Source organism: Glossina fuscipes, unplaced genomic scaffold (assembly GCF_014805625.2).
Source record: "Glossina fuscipes isolate IAEA_lab_2018 unplaced genomic scaffold, Yale_Gfus_2 114, whole genome shotgun sequence".
NCBI classification, from domain to species: domain Eukaryota; kingdom Metazoa; phylum Arthropoda; class Insecta; order Diptera; family Glossinidae; genus Glossina; species Glossina fuscipes.
Window position 1 is genome coordinate 1,567,382 of NW_023998457.1, and position 20,841 is coordinate 1,588,222.

General features: G+C 34.5%; 1 protein-coding gene across 7 annotated transcripts; it reads left to right on the plus strand.

Annotated features, from left to right (window-relative positions):
• Nucleotides 1-20: 20 nt before the first annotated feature.
• On the plus strand, nucleotides 21-17,585 carry LOC119639912 (transcription initiation factor IIA subunit 1). 7 transcript variants are annotated; one of them, XM_038037631.1, is made up of 11 exons: nucleotides 46-129; nucleotides 223-269; nucleotides 528-839; nucleotides 11,318-11,518; nucleotides 12,600-12,608; nucleotides 12,673-12,906; nucleotides 12,967-13,170; nucleotides 14,835-15,042; nucleotides 16,352-16,596; nucleotides 16,665-16,768; nucleotides 17,354-17,585. In XM_038037631.1, exons 3-11 carry the CDS (start codon nucleotides 816-818, stop codon nucleotides 17,418-17,420), a joined length of 1,296 nt encoding a protein of 431 aa, XP_037893559.1. In that variant the 5' UTR covers nucleotides 46-129; nucleotides 223-269; nucleotides 528-815; the 3' UTR covers nucleotides 17,421-17,585. The 7 variants fall into 7 exon arrangements, with proteins under 7 accessions (XP_037893558.1, XP_037893557.1, XP_037893559.1 ...); XM_038037626.1 differs by having other exon boundaries at nucleotides 48-129; nucleotides 12,673-13,170; nucleotides 17,354-17,583; XM_038037627.1 differs by having other exon boundaries at nucleotides 112-129; nucleotides 220-269; nucleotides 12,673-13,170; nucleotides 17,354-17,583.
• The last annotated feature ends 3,256 nt before the right edge of the window (nucleotides 17,586-20,841 follow it).

The following is a 20,841-nucleotide window of genomic DNA, read 5'->3' on the forward strand; positions in this document are numbered from 1 at the left end:
CTGATGTACAACCATGTTTACTGACAATTGAGTGAGAAAATGGTTTCATTCGCAAAGTTTAACTCAAGTCGGATGGACGTAATTTCGTGGAGATTCTTTGTTCTTGAATAACTTGCAATCATTTAAAATGTAATAAGTGGTATTTTTTAGTTTTCTTTTTTTTCTCAATATAATTAAAATATATATATATAATTTTTTTTTTTTTTTTTTCTTAAAAAGTAGAAAATTTTCTACTTTTTCGATAATACTTTCGCTTTGCTCTGCGTTGTGTATGTGTTACTAATCATATGTTTCGCATATTTAAGACATATTTAACTTAATTTTTTTTCTTTATGCGCACTTTGCCGTCGTCTGTGTCAACGGAATGATTGCGTTTGGTTTCTATTTTTCTTTTTTGCATCCTCCTATTTACTGGATGATGATGATGATGATGATAATGATAATCATAATGATGAACCACTACCGTGTGCTTTTGCTGTTGCCGAATATGTGGTTTGTTACGTGTTGCATGAATTTCGGTCAAAAAGTGTGTGCATGTGTATGTTTCTGTGTGTTTTCAATAGCACACATATCAAACTAATCAATTAACAACAATAACAATAAATAGCGACAACAACAACAACAACTACAATACAGACATTAACTATTTATTAAATAAATAACGAGGGAAATTTAAACGCATTGTTTATACTGTGCGCGAGTAACGAACTTTTTATTGTATTGTTATAATTGGAATCAATTCTTCTGTTAGACCGACTTTTTCTGTTTCTGGGAACCCAAGCACCGGCCTTAAACTGGCGGAGAAGAAAGTACAAATGGCTTTATGCCAAACATCCGTGGTGAGTTGTCTTTTCTTGCTTTTATTTTTATGATACTCGCATGAATCATTTATAACATTTGAAGTGCTTTGAGGTAGTCAGAGATTTTCGCAATTATTGTATAAATATATGTTGCATACGATTTTAAATACCGCATTAATATTCTAAAATATATCGTTTACCGCTTCGACGTCTTTCTTTATTAAAACTTACGCTTCCTATGGCTACATTAAGTTTCCATATGTTTGTAAAGCTAGTCCTTCCTTTAGTTATGCTCTTATCAACATATGTTTTATAGCAAAATCTTAATTAAGGAGAATTTGATTTGTGTTGCGTTTAATGATAAAAAAAAAATTCATTGATGGAATAACTTTTAAGAAGCTTGAACAATAATTAATTGTCGTCCTTTAAGGCATATAATTATGCAGTGATTGATTGCCTTACATACATACGATGAACGTAAAAAATGTTTGATAACTGTTGGCTAATAAAATAACTAAACATTCTTTCCATACTCTATGGTTGGCATAAATATTTATATATTCATTTAATGGCGGTCGAAGGGCTTCGTGTATTGCATTATTTGAAATAAATAAAATAAAAATGTGGTACAAAGTTGAAATTAAGCTTGAGTCACTTTTCGGGTTTTTTTTCCTTTTTTTTTTTAGTAAAATAAAGTTTTTCTTCCCGTTTGCTGTCTTTTTGGCAACATGTCAATTTTGTGCCGTCTGAGGAGAAGAATGTATTATTAGGTATAGCTATAAGATTGAAAGGACTGCTTCAAATAGGTACCATAGAGGGTCAATTACGACATATAGTAGTTATAAGACGGAATCGTCCAATAAATCCTGCATGAAGTAGTAGTAGTAGTCAATACTTCTAATACTTCTTTAGTGAATTGGTGCAATATTAGGGTCGAGCGTCGAAATATTTGCCGGCATTTTGGTCTTTTGCTTCTTGCTTGCTTGTTTCTTGCTAGCATATACTATTTAAAGCTCGAAAGATAATGTAACATGGTAACTCATTCTACCATTGGATAAAGCTTAAAGGCAATATTTTAATGGTGTCGTTTATTACGCTATAGACATTGTTACTCCATCGAAAAACTTCCCTTGGGTAAACGGCTTTCATAATTCAATTATCTCTTCACCCGCTTTGCCGACGCACTTTGTGGAATTTGCCCGTTTGCAATAATAGTAGTGACAGAGTTAGCAGTTAGTTACTCTTTTGCTTAGGCTAAGTGTCTTTAGCCGATTTCGAAAACTTGTCTCTCCAATCATTCGTCTTTTATCGAAAACAATGCTTCTTCAGCAATATATTTTTTGGTAAATGATTTTCATAATTCAATTTTATCTCTTTATCCGCTTTATCGACGGGCTATGCAGTATTTGTTCTTTTGGAATATCTAAACAGAGGAGTGACGGAGCCAGTAAATTAGTTACAATTTTGCTTAGGGTAAGGATCTTGAGTCAATTTCGTAAAGCTTTCCCTCCATTCATACCCTTACTATCGAAAGATCTTAGGGAAGACAACTTTTACCATCTTATCGTATTATCTGGGATTGATGTTGAACAATTCTATATATGGACCTCAACGTAGACGTACTTTGCCAACACTTAATATTTTAACTTTAAGTCTTGCTTAGACTATCAATTCTCTTTTACTGTGTACGAACAGATGGACCGGCGGATAGACTCGTTCATATCGGTACAGAATTTGTTGTTGATCAACAATATATATACATACTGTAAGGTTGTGTGCTCTCCTTGCTACAGGTGCTATCTAAATCCAATTGAGTTCCTTCAAAAACAAATCTTTTCCTCAGAAATTTGGTTTGGGACCTGCTTGTCTGTCCGCCTACTTATGAAAATAGGCTGATTGTGTTCTACGTACCGTCACTTGGTGTTTCTTTTTTAATTAATTTAATTAATAGCCATTTCGATTCGCCGTCGCTTCTCTAAGAAAGAACTTTATCTTCATGAAGCTTGGTCAATGTAAATATAATTATGAGCTGTTCAACCCGTTCAGAGTTGTTTGCAAACACCAAAAAAAAAAATGTCTATCACTTAATCTAAATATGAAACTCTTTAAAGTCGATCGAAACAAGTACCCTTAATATGCGCGATACGCCTATATTGTATTTGAACTAACTTCCGATCTTAACATTTCACTATGATTCGAAAATTAACTGGTCTTGTTTACTATTATCGGTTGCTCAGCTTTTGCATGTTTGCAATGGCTTAGGGGTTCACTTGCAACTTTCTTCTGTACTGGTTGCGGGTGTGCCTCTGTGCTAGTTGTGTACATGCTTCTTTTCTTTTTTTTCTTTATACTTTACCTTTTTGTTACTTCAATTATTATTTTTGTTATTTCTTTTTACTTTATATTAGCACTTAATAATAATTCGTATAAGATTTACTTCTAAGAGTTGATTTGAATTCGGCTATAAATTTACTTCAGCCGAGTTTTGTGTGTAAATAAATAGATAAATACATAACAAGTAAGAATATTATACTCGGTCGTGAACGAATCTTTTACACCCATCACTGTTATCTTAAAAAAAGACAAAAAAAGTTAAAGAACTACATTATCCTGCTCTATGATATGGAGCGAGCGCGGCTAAATTGTTTTTATTTTGAAAATAAAAGTTTCGGTCCAATAAGCATGCGGGGCGTTATAGGCGTGCCTGTTGAAAAGTCAAAAATATATTCATTTTCGTTAATGGGAGAGTGTTCACCACAGATACTATGCAGTTGGGCAGACGGACATGCTTAGATGCATTCCAAATTTGAAATTGGCCCAAAATTTACACATGTTTCAGTGCGTTATATAGGTAAAAAAATAAGAATTCAAATTTTGATACACTTTAATATTGAACAGGCGTGGTCAATTTTTTCCATTTTTGTACGAGTGCTACAGCAACGCCCATAGAATATGCCTTCAAATTTTTGTACATTGGTTTGCTATTGTTCTTGAATAACGAGAAAAAAAGCAAATTTTTTTTACTGTGGGCGTGTCGTTCGACTGATTTATACCATTTTCGCTACAAACTTACATGCACAAACTGTCAATGTTTCTGTCAAAAACTTGAGGCCGACTGCTTCATTTCTGCGGCCAGGAGAATATTTGCAACAGACATTAGACGGACGGACAGACGGGCGAGCTTAAATCAAATCAGAATTCGATGTTGATCGAGAATACACTGTATGTGGTGTCTGAAGCTTGCGTCTGGGTATTCCAAAGGCTTTCGTAAAATGAATATATCCCCCATTCTTCGGCAATGGGTATAAGAAACTTTCTATCACAACACACTTGCGTCCTAACGTTGCCGTAGCTTTATTGATTACATATTTCGGTTATTTTACTTAGTATTTAATTGGCGCGTAGTTGTTTTTGTTTTGAAGTGGTAATTAAAATGGTGGCGGTTATAAGTTCCTCCGCAACTCGTGTTATGCACGTCAGCTAATTAAATCACGACAGATTGTGGTTACGCTATCCGAAATGAATCCCTATCACTGCGTCAAGGTATTTGCGAAAGTTTTTCCTTTTTGTGATCAAGTATTATGGGGTAGACAAGTTCGCCCTCGAAACTACTTGGATGCTTGCTGCTCTTAAACTCCAGATCATTTGTGATACAAAAGTATATCAAGTTTATGCAACGCACAGAAGAACTTCACATAGATCCTTGTCTTATTATACCGGTTTAAGCTTGTCTGTCCATCCGTATGATTTGTTTCCTTGTACTTAACTTATATCCCATAATTTTTGATTTGCTGCACTGAAGTGTCTTCGCTCAAGAGCAAGAAATGTCGGTTTCAATAGCATTGGTCCAAACAAATCGGTACACCAAATTACCATTAAAGCGTCGTCTCTCCTCGAAAAATTCTATAGCGGGCCACGGTGCACGGTTAAAACCTTTCATATTAAGACATAATACGAGCAGTGGTCGAAAAAATGGTCCGATCTAAACTATTTTCAATAGTGCTCGTCATTAGTATAACAAATTTTATTAAACCATTTTCAAAAATTCCGATCTTTAGGTTGAATACAAGAAAACAGAATGGACAGTCGGCTTAATTTTTGGATAACAACTGGTTGGTCTATCTCAATTCTGGATATTATATGCACCCGCACAAACTTAAGTTAAGTGCTGCAGGGATTAAAAAATACTAAGCGACGGAATGTAAAAAAATGTGGAATTTTCCTAATTTTGATAAGGATGACAACGTTAAGTTAATTTCTAATAAATTTATTAAGATCACTCGTTCAGCCAAACCCGTATGGATATCGAGTAATGATGCTCTACACTTTGCCACGAAAGCTATGAAAATTCGCTGCATCCAGAGAGATGTACGGCATTTATGGTAATTGTGGCAAATGGAAATTTCAGAAATCTATCCATCCACCTAACCTACGTGACTTTTCGTTGGTTTTTCAACACATGAAAATCAGGAGAAAATCCGCAGACGTCTTTAAATGGCCACCTTCGTTCACATTCTATATTGCACAGTTAAAGTGGCCGGTGGAACTATTTCTTTTTCAGTTTTTTTTTTTTTGTTTTTTTTTTTTGGAAAAGTAAACACAAAAATTTTACAATCGCGTAAGATAAACGCATTGTTTCTTTTTTTTTTTTTTATAAATTCTCCACATCTCGATGAGATTTTCTTCTTTAGGGAATTGTCATTGTTTCAATCTCATACACACACACATAAAGTTTTTTAGTTTAATAAATTGTTTTTATTTTTTTTTTATTTTTTTTTTATTTAAAACAGCATGTGCTTTATCAGCGTTTCAAAACGTCATGAACAACTTTCACTTAAATTATTGTATTGGAAAGGCAGGCAGGCAGAGAAAAAAGACAAAAAGAAAAAACCGAACACAATTTTGCTCTTGAAAAACTGTTAAAAAGACGTTCAGATGATTTGATCGTTTTCACTTTGCATTGCATTTTCAATGTAACGGTTACGAAATAAAAACAAAAGAAAAAAAAAAAAAAGAGTAATTTTTTGTTCAAGTTTTACGTTATATACACAATTTCATAGGTTACTGCATGTATATGTGAATTCGTAGGTATGTAAATTGGTGCTGATTGGGCGAAGAAGATATTTTAATATCAAGTTATCAATAAATATATAAACAGAGAGAATTTCATTAGTATTTAAAACTTATTAAGCGCTGTCTACCTAACTGCCTGCCTGACTGCCTCCCTGCCTGTTTGCTTATTTGCGCCTCTTTACTTTCCAAATTGCTGATGAGGTAAAAAGTAAACTGTTTTTTTTTTTTCTTCTTCTTTTTTTCTCTTTATACCCATCACCGAACGATGACAGATATATTCGGGTTGTCAGAACGTTTGCAGCGTCCAGATTTGATGCTTTAAAGACCCGACAAAATATATGCATATTCATGATCAGCATCAAATTCTGAATATATTTAGACCTATCTGTCTGTCCGTCTGTGCATGACGTCCTGGCCGCAAAAATGAAGCTATCGACTCCAAATTTGGCAAAAACATTGAAAGTTCTTGCATGCAGTGAGAATGGTGCATATCGGTCGAAGGACTCGTCCAGACTACCACGCCAATTGACAACACCTCCGTCTTTCAAAGGGCATAAAAAATTGCTTTTTTGCTCTTTACTCATAAACTGTAGCAAATAAATGTACAAAAATTTGAATGCGTACTCTTTGAACGAATGCTGTAGTAGTAGTAGTACCTATACAAAAATGGAACAAAAATTGACCGCGCCTTCATAAGGTGCAGAAATAATCTTGCAGAACCCATAAAGTATAAAAATTTTTAAACAGTTTCCTATATGAAATGCTCCTAAGCATATTTGTCTGTCCTTCTGCCCAACCGTGTACTATTTGCGGGGTAAAGATTCTCCCGTTAACGAAAATGAAGATCTCGCTTGCAAAAGACTATGAGGGTGACCTAAACGGTGGATAACGCTGAAGGGTATTAAAGATTCGGTTGCAACCGAATATAATTTTCTTACTTGTTATTTTTTTTTTTAGAGTCGGTTATTGAACTTTATAAAATTGAACTAAGTTAACTTAAGGTCTAACAAAGAAAGAGAAAATTATTGTATTTACGGAGTATTTTTGTGACCAAAAATGCATTTGTTTGCAGAGTAAAATGACCCATATATTGCGAAGAGATCGTACACGACCTGGGGTAGACTTACACAGGAATGTGCGCTTTAGCAGTATAATCGGCATCCGATCGGTGTGATGTTGAATCAACATCAAGGATCGGTTTGGAAAAATAGTTTTTATTTCTTCCCTTAAGTAATCTGCGATGAAAGTACGACGGAGGCGGAGGCGGAGGTGGAGGTTCATTTTATGTTATTGAAATTGATTTTAATTGTCGTTACCCGGTCATCAGGGAACTATTCATATTTGAAATTTTCTCAATGTTTCTCAAATTTAGTTATGAAATATGTTTAACCCACTTAACGACATTCATTATCTTATTTCGCCAGCAGCTTCTGCTCGTATCATTAAACGAGCGTTATATAATGTGCGTGCTTTCTCGCTATCATGCCTAAGCAATACAATTAGTTAAGATGCGGTTTAAGAGTTGGCAAAATACAAAAAGGTTCAATTTGAGTTGTCACGCTAAGGTTAGTTCCAGTCAACTTGTCTTACTGCACCGCCATGCTTCACGTATTAGCAACTGTAGTCCGTTTCCTTCGTTCTTCGTGATATTATTTACTTTTAAGCGCTTTATTATAGTTACCAAGTCAAGTAGCGATTTATGCGCGCGCATCCTTAAGTACTTTTTTTGTATATTCATTCTTAAGAATAGATTTTACTTCTACCTGTACTTCATTCCGTAGATGAATTGAAAACAAGGAATAAATAAAAAATGAATAAACAGATTAACCAAAGTATTGTGGATCGCTGGTTATTACTTTTTCCCATTTCCCAGGAAATTTTCGAATTTCGGTCGAATCTTTTGAGAGCCTCCTTAAAAGATCCCTATTTGATTATCGTTAGAAAAGTGCAACAGCGTTAATCGGAAAGACTAGTGTCTAGGCGAAGAGGAGAGTATGACATTCCAGGTTAGAATTTCTTCATACTGAAAAACTGCTATTAACGCCGAAGAAGATAAGAGATTTCAGGTTAGAATTTCTTCACAGTGAAAACTCATGAACAGCTTACTGCGCAAGTGCTGCAAAGTTTCGGTGTTCCTCTCAAGAAATTTCGGACGTCATTCTTTCTCAAAAAAAATGCAACCATCGTTCCAACAAATAATAAGCCATCGATGGAAGCGAATGTTAAAGGAAGGATTTGAAGGATTTAAGTTAGTGCGGACATATGTATCATACAGAAGGATTTAAGATACGCCCATAGTTTATTATACCGATCGCTTCAGAATCATTTTCTAAGCCTGTCTATTTGTCCATCCATCTAATAATATCCGTTCATGTAAATTTCTGTTGAAGCTACATATCGCAATTTTTCCGATTTTTTGATGAAATTTTCTACGAAGACGTGTTTTGACCCATGGATGAACGCAATTGGAAGTGGCTCGAATCGGTCTGCTTTTTCGACCATCCACCATATATCGCCCTCTTCTGAAAAGTCGTTCTAGTGCTTAAATAATATCATTTCTATATTGGTGTGAAAACTTTGGACCGGCTAGGGCAATTTTTTGAACCCGCTGATTCCACAAGAGCTGATGCTTTATATGTTAAAAAAGTCTTATTTTCATTGTTTCATGATGAAAATTGTCTCATAATAGTAAATTGATAAAGAAATCGGCATTACCGAATTTGGCCAATGGATGCCACCGTCTATAAGGATTTTTATAAAATGTAAACACTTATGTGCCGAAAAGTTCTAGTTGTTAATAATTTCGTCATGAAAACTTGTCCATTTAATATAAGAACTAAGTGAATCTGGTTTGGACCGCGTGGGTCTATTTCTTGCCCCACTCCATATAAGTTATCTCATGAGTGGTAAGCACTCCGAAAAAAGACTTAATTTTTAACAGTTTATGAAGAAAATTATATCATAGTAGCGATTGAATAAAAAAATTGACGGTAGGGAATTTGGATGGCATAAGTCTACTATTTTGGACCCTAACATATATAGGCGTTATCACGAAAAGGAAACTTCTATTTGGCGAGAAAGTCTAATCTTTCAATATGAGACTTTTAGGGCTTTGCATGAAAATAATGTTTTATCGCTAAAACGAATGCACAACTGTACTAAGCGAAAAGGTGTAGGATATGTAATGGTCGGCGTTGCCCGACTATAAGGTTCTTAGTTATTTGCCATATCCTTCTGAATGGCTTTTTTGTGTGCAAATTTTCATTAAAATGATTCAATTTCCTATCCGAGTTCATATCAAAATTATGATCAATTTTTTAATACACGCCATATACACTCTTGAATGAATCAATTACGGCGAATTTTCATTCGTGTAATGTAATCATACATTGTGCATAGCACCTCGTGGATCGTATATAGCTAATGTTGACACAAATTACACGAAAAGCGCCATGTGGCGCTTTTACATCAACGAAGTGTAATGTTTTCTTTTCACGCGAACTCTTAGTGGTACCACTTATTAACTATTAATTAATAATATATGTGTAAAGACCAAAAAAAAAAATCAAAAGTTAAATTATAAATATTTTTGTATACAATTAACTCATATATAGCGATAAGCTATTTATCAGAGGACGGTTTAATGATAGTCGACATTGAATGTGCACTCGTCTTAACCATCCGTTCCGACAGCGTAGTTTTGTGGGTTTAAATCAGTCGACTGCTGTTGAGTTGAAAAAAAAGTGTTTTAATCGAGACAAACATACAGTATACAAGGAAACCAAAGCAAAGAAGAAGAAAAAGCCTGAGTGGCCGAGTAAGTAAAGGACCTCTGCTAACGACTCAATAGTCCGCAGGCTCAAACCGTCAATAAAGCCGATAACCTTAGAGGCTATGCTTTCAAAGACGACAGAATTTATTTCTCTGATTCAATTAATAATAATAATAATAATAAATTTTACCTATGTATACATATATATATTTGTGAGGAATTAAAGTCGTCCCTCGCTTTGGTATCATATGTTCTCAGTGTCGGTGGGAGGAGCGTTAGGTTAAGTTAGTAAAAATCTAATCGTTATGTTTAAATGCCGGGTTTGGGGAAACTCAATCTGGAAGCAGCTGTTTTCTGATTGAAATACGAAAAGCTTGCCAGGAGACAACTTCGAAGGAAGTACGAGTCAGCATCGTCGTTCTACGATCGTCCGAGTTGAGGGACCGATAGTTTCCGGTATTCTTTTATTCTTTATTGGGTAATCAGCGCCAAAGCATCGCTGTTGACTGGAATAATTGTAAGGTCAAATTTAACCTTATTTTTTCTTGTTGAGTCACCAGTGAAATAAAAATTACGGGATAAATGCTCAAATATCGTCTCCAAACTGCCTGAATTAGAAATAGTCTTGGTAATGTATTTCAACATTGCGTGAATTTAATTATGGATAATAATCTTAAGGTTTTGAAGATTGCATTTTTTTTTTCTTGACCCGCGATCGACTAAAAATACCTCCCACTAAAGAGTGCAAGCAAGTAAAGTGCAAACCAAAAAGAACGTAATGAAAAGGCGAATTTCTTGTGAAATATATGGCGAACCGTCGAGCTAATTCCTGGCACTAAGTTGAATGGAAATTGACCAAGGAAGCGTCAGATATCCTATAAAGCATATATATTCTTGATCAGGGTGAAATCCTGAGTTGATTCAGCGCCATATCTGTCCGGTTATGTGTCTGCGTGGTGTGCGTTGTTGGCAATGTCCTGGTCGCAAAAGTGAAGATATGCGTTATGGACCCCCCCCCTCTATTTCCCATTTTTTATCATTTTTAGCTGTAGATATCGTTGATCTTCTAAAATTTTTGCAGACACCTGTAGCGACTTATTAAAATAAGACTTTATATGGGAAGTGGTCGAAGACCTGGTCCGATCTGAACCGAAATATAATCAAAATATTTCAAAAATTGCGGGACCTAGGTTGGGCCAGCATAAATCGATGCTAAAAGTAATTTCGAATCGATCGGTATACTAAAAGATTGATGTATGTCAAATCTTTCTGGATGTTGCATACATTCGCACAAACACATTTGTATCTTTTACAAACATTAGCGGAGGAGGAACGAAGTTTATAGATGTATTTGTTCAGTCTACAGTTACGGTTATCGGTACTGTATACCATATCTCATGCTACGCGGATGTGGAGCTTAGTATATTTTATGAACTATTTTCTATTGACCATAGAAGGAGGAACTTGAAAGCAATACAAATTAACGCATGAAACAAAAGTTTAAAATTTCTTTAAAAAGAAATAGGAATAGTGCCGAGTTATATAAATAGATAGATAAAATAGATACATAAATGTTACACACATAAATACATATATATTATATATATATATATCACTTTATCTTATATTATATATATATATATATATATATAAATATGATTTCATCTTACAGCTTAAAGTGTATCATGCTGTTATAGAAGATGTGATAGCGAACGTGCGTGATGCATTTCTCGATGAGGGCGTTGATGAACAAGTTTTACAAGAAATGAAGCAGATATGGCGCTCAAAACTATTGGCCAGTAAAGCTGTTGAACTAAATCCTGAACCCACAAATGACATGCAACCTCCACAAATTGTAGCAAATAATCCCAAGGTATGTGTACATAACTATTGTTATTTGAAAACAAGCTAAGACGTTATAGTCGGGCAAGGTCGACTATTCAATATCCTACGCCAATTCGCCTCTTGCAATTGGTTATCTATATATTCGTCGGAAAACATTTAAAAAATTATATCTTATTACTATACGAAGGCTTAACTCTTAGCGGACGTCGTTTTGCAGGGAGGAGATCTATTTAATCCAAATGAATTATTGTAAATTAAAGTTTAACATCTTGTTACGCCCGCAAAGTAGACCAATGCGGATCCAATTGAACGCAGTCCATTCACGTGGATCAGTTTTCATCATTACACTTTGTAATGATTTATTTCTATTAGAACTTTTATATGCCATACTCTTCAAAAAGTGATGCCATTCTGATCCACACTTTAGAAATTTGCCTAATAGGTCAATGTTTATTTAAAGAAGCGATTTTCTCAAAGTGGAGTATTATGTGGGCAGTAGTAGTACAAAGTCGTACCTTACAATGGCGTCTCTCGTTGGACCATTATTTATATATATTGATATGTGCGATATAATAGAAGATGCGTATATCTCAAGCCCTCATGGATCTGGCATATACATCCACACAAACTAAATACATATATACACACAATATAAATATATATATATAACGTTTGTAGAGTATAGAAGTGCTAAACGAAAGCGAAAATTTTTCAATAATAAAATAATAATAATAATTAAAACAAAAAAAAAAAAAAAAAAAAAAAATACACGAATTTCTTTTCATATAAATATTTTATTCACACTATCATCCAAATGCATACCACTGTCAATGTTGCCTCAACAACAACCATCACCACCACCACAACAACAACAACAACAACTGTAACTTATCTGTGCTATATCTTAACGGTAACATGTGTTGCAATTCACTGAAAAAAAAAAAATCAATAATGTATCACAAAAATGACATAAAAACAACAACAATTACTTGTAACGTGATTCCTTCTCTACACCCACACTTGTAAAAAAAAAAAAAATCTTTTATGAAAAATGCATCACCAACACTTCAACAACAACAACAACAATAACAACAATGTGTCGTTGTTAGCCCACGAAGGTAACTCGTTAAATATTGCGATTAGATTCGTTAAAAGTATTTAATATTTAAACTGTGAACATAGGCTCAAGCAGCTAAAGCGAAAAAGGCGGCAGCTGCTGCTGCGGCCGCATCACAACAAGCTCAAAGTAACGCATCAGCTCAAAACACTACCTCAACAGCGTCAGGCAATGCCGGCATATCGTCACTAGTTGATGTTAAGCCAAATATTGCCGCATTACAGCATGCTGTCAGTAATACAACAACTTCGACTATTTCCACCGCGGCTATGAATGGTACAATTAAACAAGAACCTCAAGTAGTACAGCAATCGTTGACAATAGTAAATCAGCAATCATTGCCTCCATCACAATTGCAGGCAAGCTCTTCAAATGCGGCCGCTATAATGCAACAACAAAAACAGGTGGTAATCAATAATCAGCAGCAGCAGCAGCAACAGCAACAGCAGCAACAAACGTCATCAGGAATTAATAGCAGCAATCAACCGCAACAACAACAACAGCAATCATCTACTATACCTATTGTGGCTTCGTTGGATCCAAATCGTATAATGCCCGTCAATGTAAGAATTTTGAAATTTTTCATCATAGCCATTACTTATACATCATAATTTATGCAGGCATACAATTTTTTTGCTTTCATATGACTTTCTATTAATATTAATTAATTTTAAGTAAAATAATTTAAAAAGAGAGTTCCATTGTATCATAATCTTCGGTGTTTGCGGGAATTTTGATTAATTTTTCATTTGAAAGAGGAATTTATCGTGCAAAAGTGGTACAAAGTAGTTTTCATCGCTTTGTACTACATATCGCAATTTTTTTCGGTAACATGGCGTGACCATGTTAAAAGAACTTATATGGGTTTCGCAGCGATCCACCCACTGATCCATTTTCGCATTTCTTCAACTTTGCGTTCCCCGTGCGCCGGCCAAGCCATGCTGTACCAATCTGAATAAGTTGTTATCAGGAGGCAACATATCTAATGAGTACGCTAGGTGTGGCAGAACTTTCCATTCGACCTTCTGCTGATTCGGCTTCAGCTAAATATAAGTTTCTTACCCGTTTTATTTTTAAAGATATATTTTTTTTTTTCATATAATATTTTATGTTTATTATTTATACCTTGCTGGAATAATTAAATGAAAATGTAAACTATAAACAACTATCAGTCCAAAATACGAGAATCCTTTTTGGTTGTTTTTATGTGTATAACAATAAAAAAGTATACAAAAATCTGTACTTTTGCTGGGATCACATTTAACGATTTTGACTGATCGGTTAACAGAGTTTTCACAAGAAAATTTCTATCTATACTAAGCTACAGATTGATATTTGCTACAGATAATAAATTATTAATAGAAATGAAAATGATTTTAAAGTGGCTTTTATGAGTTATGTGTAGTAGACTGACATTTAGACTTACTTTGTATTCTAGCAAAAAGGCGGACCTACGGACAAAATTAATGTAACCCTTATTAATTTAATTAACGTAACGTGGGCTATGTTGTGCTTATGTAAACGCACATCCAGAACAAGAGTTCCACAAAGATAGAATAGTTTTGGGATAAAACTGGTTGCCGTTGACATTTCTACACTATTTCTAGCTATCTCAGCCTTTCTAAACACTCATCTTGGAGTTACCTACACGGCGCACAACACATTCCCGTAACTCTTTATTCCTTAACCATATTTGCACGCCTTTTAAACAACCTACCAGCAATGGTCTTCTCCATATAACCCTTTCTAATATCCCTATTTTCCGAACATTCGTAAGCACTACTTCATCCATCTTTCCACCCCTCTTCTCCTATAAGTACTGCTTCCTCGCGGGATTGATCATAGAAAAAAAAAAAAACAAAAACAAAATTCGTTAAATTTTTTCGATCCTTATACGCCAACCAAGAATTTTATTATGGAATTTTTACTATATAGGCATTTCTAGTTGTTGTATTATGAACGGCATTATAGAGTGTGCATGTATGCAGACTTAAAAAAATTTCCAAGTTCGATATTTATCTGATGGCAAATATTTCATATAAATGAACGAATGTGATGCATAGCTTCGGACGTTTAGAAGAATAATTCTATACATAATTTTAAATATTTATCCAAAATCTTTTGATGATTTTTTAAGCTTAATTTATATACATATCTACAATTAGAATATAACGATATAAAAACTAAAAAAAGAAAAATATAACTTTGAATATTTTACTACAAACAGATAACTTTGCCTGCTCAACCGGGTACCATGAACTCTGAATCTCGGGTGCTTACTATACATGTTCCAGCTTCGGCTTTACAAGAGAATCAACTCACGCAAATTCTGACGGCTCATTTAATATCTTCGATAATGTCATTGCCTACAACGTTGGCTTCGTCAGTGCTGCAACAACACGTAAATGCTGCATTAGTTAACGCCAATATGCAAAGTAAGCGCATTATTTAATTAATTTCATCTTAAATGTTTGCATAATTTTTTTTTACGAAATTTCGAAATACATTTCTTTGTTCGACAATCTCATTTTACATTTCGCTTACGATGAAACGGAATGATAACCTGAAACATATACTATTGCGCTATCTTAAGGAAATTGTGAAGTAAAAAAACTCCATATAATGTATACAAAATTTAATCATGTATCTTCGAACGCGGGGAGACATTACGTAACGTCACGCAGGAAAACGTATCGAAAATTCGCAAAAAAGGCAAGCGGGACAAGGCGGATATGAAAGTAGTTTGTGAAATTTCGTTACCAAGGTTTTTGCTCTGCCTGATGTCGCGTCTTTATTATCTACAGAGAGCGTATCTAGTCGAGAGATTATACCTGCATGCAATCAACTCGATTTGTGAAAGCTTAAAAATACAAAAATGAGGAAATTCTACAATTTGAATGTACATTGCGCCGCAGTATCGCAATTCTTGTCGAGAAAGTTTGGGAATTCTCTTTTTACACAAATTTTTTTACATGACTTGGAAAGAAAAAAAAAATCTCTTTTTACACGAATTGTTTTGCTTTAACACGATTTTCAATATTCAATATATAAAGTACAGTACGAATCAGGCGTGTCAAGCGAAGGACACCCGTATATACAATGAAAACAATTGAATTAATGTTGTGTCGTTCAGCTACAATACTCTCATAGCTGAAATGATTTCGAAAAATAGATTTTCTTATATTCGATTACATCTTTATCTAAGGAAAAACTAAAGCTTTAATAGACTAAGGATATTATAATCAGTACAGAATTCTAGCGCGATATCAATCTTCAATATTGGTTCAACATAGGTGTGTCCAGAAGTTTTTCGGAATGTTTATAAGTTTTTATAATCGCACATGGCCTGGTAGACAAGAAGACTGGCCATCAAGTCGGCATGCCTGACTTTAATTCCCCGCGCGATATCAAAGCTTAACTAAGATTGGCGTGTCGGTCGTTAAAAGAAAGCGGAAATGTTGATGTTGGTGAATTGTCTGATAATTCGTTTACACTTGGGATGGCTTCAAAAATAAAATATAGGCATTTTGTTCATTCGAATAAATATTTGCGCTCTAGTCGGTCAATGACAAAGTTTCGGGTGCCCCATCTGTTCTTCATAAACTCCAAAGTAGTTGACAAGTAAACTGCTTTACGGCAATTACATGTTGGAAATTTTACTAGCTATTCTGAGAGCAGGCTTAAGCACAGGCTTAATAATTTCCTGCAATTTTCTTCTTCTTCTTATTTTTGTTTAATTTACAGAAAATTTCAATACTTCAAAGCAAATGGACGGAGCTGTTGACACATCGGACGAAGACGAAAGCGAAGAGAGTGATGATAATATGGACGATGATGATAATGATGATTTAGATAAAGACGATGACGAAGATATAGAAAATGAAGGAGGTGCTGAAGAAGAGCCATTAAATAGCGAGGACGATGTTACCGATGAAGATGCGAGCGATCTATTTGATACTGAAAATGTTATTGTGTGCCAATACGATAAGGTGATAATAATGATTAACGATAAAATTATAAATATATATATATATATATATTTCTTTTTTTTATATAGATAACACGATCGCGAAATAAATGGAAATTCTATTTGAAAGATGGTATTATGAATATAGGAGGGAAGGATTATGTTTTTCAAAAATCGAACGGTGATGCGGAATGGTAGTTACGCTTTTGGATTGTTATCTATGCTTTTAAAATTAAGTTGATAAAATATACGCATAAATATATATAAAAATTAAAATAAAAAGAGGGGAGAAAATTTAGCATTTTTTTTTTTTTTGGATTTTTTAGCCCATTTACTACTATATCATTAAAATTTTATGGTTTTTGTTTTTTTTTTTTCTTTCGACTTATTATTGTGTATTATTTACATATATTTTTATTGTTTGATTTTCTTTTCCTTTTTTTTTTTTTTAATATATAACGTATTCATTTATATGATCAGAAAAGAATATATTATAAATATTTAATTTCCACTTTAGTTTGCATTTTATTTCGCTCTCACATCTTGTGTTATTCATTTTCGGCATAGCAAACATGTATATATAATTATTCAAGCTAATGGTTTTGTTCAGTTGACTATACAAAAATAATAGGAATCCTAATGATCATGAAATAAAATAGAAATATGTAGCAATAAAATGGAAATTGTTTGGTTAATTTATTTATTTTTTTTTTCTTTTTTGTTTTAATTTTACAAACTGCAACGAATGCCAACAATATGAAATTATGTTCTAATATTAGGTTGGAGCAAAAGAAATCCAAGCCGTTAAATGACTGCAGTAAAGGATATCTCGTGAAGTATCGATAAAAATATTTCAGGTTTTGTGGTCGAAAGTCAGTCAGCAAAGAGAAAATTCGGTACATTTTACAGTTGTCTTTTGGCAAAGGCGAAATTGCAACTCCAGGCGGCCGTAATTGCTTGTATGGTGATTACGGTCCCTATACTGTAACAGCCAATTAAGTGCAATTTTGGTGTCGCCGATTCCAATCTACCTCGTACAGGTAGATCCTAAAGATAGGTAGGACCTAAAGATCGAGCATAAAAGTCATTTACGTCACTTGCACAGAGCTGGATTTAAACAGAAGTTTGATGCTTTGGGTGCCACACCCATTAACATAAAAAAAACATGATGGATCGAATTTCCATTTGCAAAGCCTTACCCTAAAGGAATGAAATTGGACCATTTCTTAAACGGATAGTGACTGGTGATGGGAAATGGGTCACCTACGGCACATTATGAGGAAACGATCGTGGTCAAACCGTGGTGAAGCAGCTCAAACAGCGGCCAAACCAGGACTAAGGGACAGGAAGGTTCCTCTGTGCATTTAGTGAGACTACGAAGCAACCATTTGGAATCATGTGGCCAAACACTAGATTCGGATCCCATTCGAAGCCAGCGATTGGCCAGAAACGGCCAGAATTGCCTAATAGGAGCGGTGCTGTGTTCCATCAGGAGAACGCCAAGGCACTTATGTCTATAGTGAACGGCCGGAAACTCTGGGAGCTTGATTGGGAAGTTTTAATGCATCCGTTATACAGTTCGGATCTGGCACCAAACGGTCGCCATGGTTTTCTTGCATTGCAAATCGTCCTTAGTGATAAGAAATTGAAAAAAAAATTGGCATTGGCGCTAAGCTTAAAATATTATAGAGCAAAACGACACGTGTTATATAAGGTCTTGAAGTTGACTTAAAAATAATGGATATCGTTTTCCCCGACCTAATATAAACTAACATGAGTTATCATTGATGGCCAAAACGAATCTATCCGCGACCACGGAACTATCGAATGGTCTTATAAATCGCGGGACACGGTTCATCATTAAATACCCTACATTATATCTACAGTCGCTCATACAACAACTTTTTGAAATAAAATAATGTTATATGAGAAGTGGTCGAAAAAATGAAACTGATCCAAACCATTTTCGAACGTTCGTCGTTAGGTCAAAATAAGGTGGGTCTCGAAAATTTCATCAAATTATATCACAAATTGCTGACCGTAAGTTGAAAATAAAATAACTAGGCGGACAGGTAAACTTAGATCGATGCAAAATGGGATTCTCTATCGATCGGTATAATAAAAAGCGAGTCTATCCTATGTGCTGTTATATACATACGCACAAAGTTAATATAGCCACGTGCCACAAGTGGCACACTGATGTATTTTGACCCAAGGACGAACGCTATTGATAGTGTTTCAATCCAATAGGATGGTGTAGGGCATTTAATAATATGCCGTGTCCCAGTATAGTGTTTTTCACTTGTTATTAAATAGATTTTAATATTTTTACCAATTTTTCATTTACTTACTCTTCTTCTTTTTCTTTGCATTGCCGATGATATCGCAAATATTTCGTTGTAAATGCATGGAACTAGAAAGTAATTGAGTACCATCATCCCAACCAAGCGAAAGTTTCGGTTTTGCTTTCCGTATCGTAGGACAACTCGTATGTACGGGGATTGTATACTGACTCTTGGCTAATGACTTTTTTTATTTGATCTTCTTCAATCCGATAATAATTGATCCGTATATCAAAGTAATGACGCTCGTAGCATCTTTTTACTCAAATACTGTTCATTGATAGACCTCTGGTGTTAGAATCTGGAACCGCCGTGACTGAATACTTGGTTGTTGACACTACTTGATTGATACCTTTTAAAAATCTTTCAATTTTTCTTTTAATCGTTTCTAAAAGTTTTTTTCTATGGCACCAGAGACAGGGAGCGAGCGAGAGAGAGGGCAGATAAACGTATCTAAAATAATTTTTCTACCTTACACTACCAAAGTATGTTAAGTTACTGCGGACATATGTGACACACAGAAAAGCTTAGGATAGACTCACCTTTTATTATACCGATCGATACGGAATGGTGATCTGAATTGATCTAACCCTATCTGTCGTCTGATGTCTGCTCACGCAAATGTATGTTCAAACTACAGGTCGCAATTTTGCGGACCAGTCTATTTTTTCGATTTTGTGGTGCGGTTTCGACAACTCAAGGCAGATACAAATCATTTGTGACATGGCTATGTGCGAGCAAATTCAATTATTTGAAAGCTTAAACACAGCCAACCGGAGTCGACGACTTCAAGGGGTGGCCGTTGCGCATGCCTACTCTAGAAGTTCGCCGAATCGCAAACTTAGCCTCCGCTGATAACAACACACTACGATTTGCATGCAAAAAATGGAACGAATCGGCCACGCCCACACAAAAATACGAGTGATTGAATGGTATTTTTTTCCACTTTATTGAGATTTTATCCTTATATTTATCATAAGACCGAATGTTTTGAACCATTTTGTACACTCCTCCAATGAAAATGTTATATCTGCCTAAAATGGGTTAAATTCTAAAATGAATATAGTAGACATCGGGAATTTGTGAATGAATTTCTTCTTAATAATACCAGCGATATGGATGTCAAATAACGGGACTTGGAGAATGGAACGCAAAAAGCCAAGTAAATTAGTTCCAAATTAAATATTTCGAACGATGACGTAGAGGATTAATTTTTGTGTTACAATACCGTTGATAGCACATAAAAGGTCTTCGTGAGAGGAATGCGGTAAGGTAAGTATGTTAACTCAAAATTATGATGGGGTAGATAAATTTTTCTTAACGATACTTCTTAGTGAAGGGTGAGAGATAAAATTTCATCCAATTCACTTTTTTATGAGAATAAATAAAAACAAGGAGCATCAAAGATTTTCGTCGTGGTGGGTATAGAAAATTCGGTCATGACCGAATATAATTTTCTTGTTCTTTTTCTCGTCTTAAATAAAGCCATTTTTAGTGCGTAACTGTCATACTAATAATGCTACATACACTTGCCTAAGTGTGAGGATGATTTTTAGACGACATGGGCTTTCGCTAGCTTAACTAACGCTCGCTTTCGTCATACTACTGTATTGGTTCATTTCATTTTAATCTACGGCCGATTCAAATTACACTCGATTCCTTGTAAATTTATTTCTTTAAATTACTAAATTACTTCATATCATTAAAACGCATGGCGTATAAGAATCTTAGCTTTATATATATATATATATATATATATATATATGTATATATATATATATCTATATTAGTTAATCTTTACATTTCACATACAATTTATTACGGATTGTTTACGGTGTGTATTGTAGTTTTGTTTTTGTTTTTCGCTTAACTACTAAAAGATGTAAATTTCAATTTAAAAGTTTTTTTTTTTTTTTTTTTTTTTT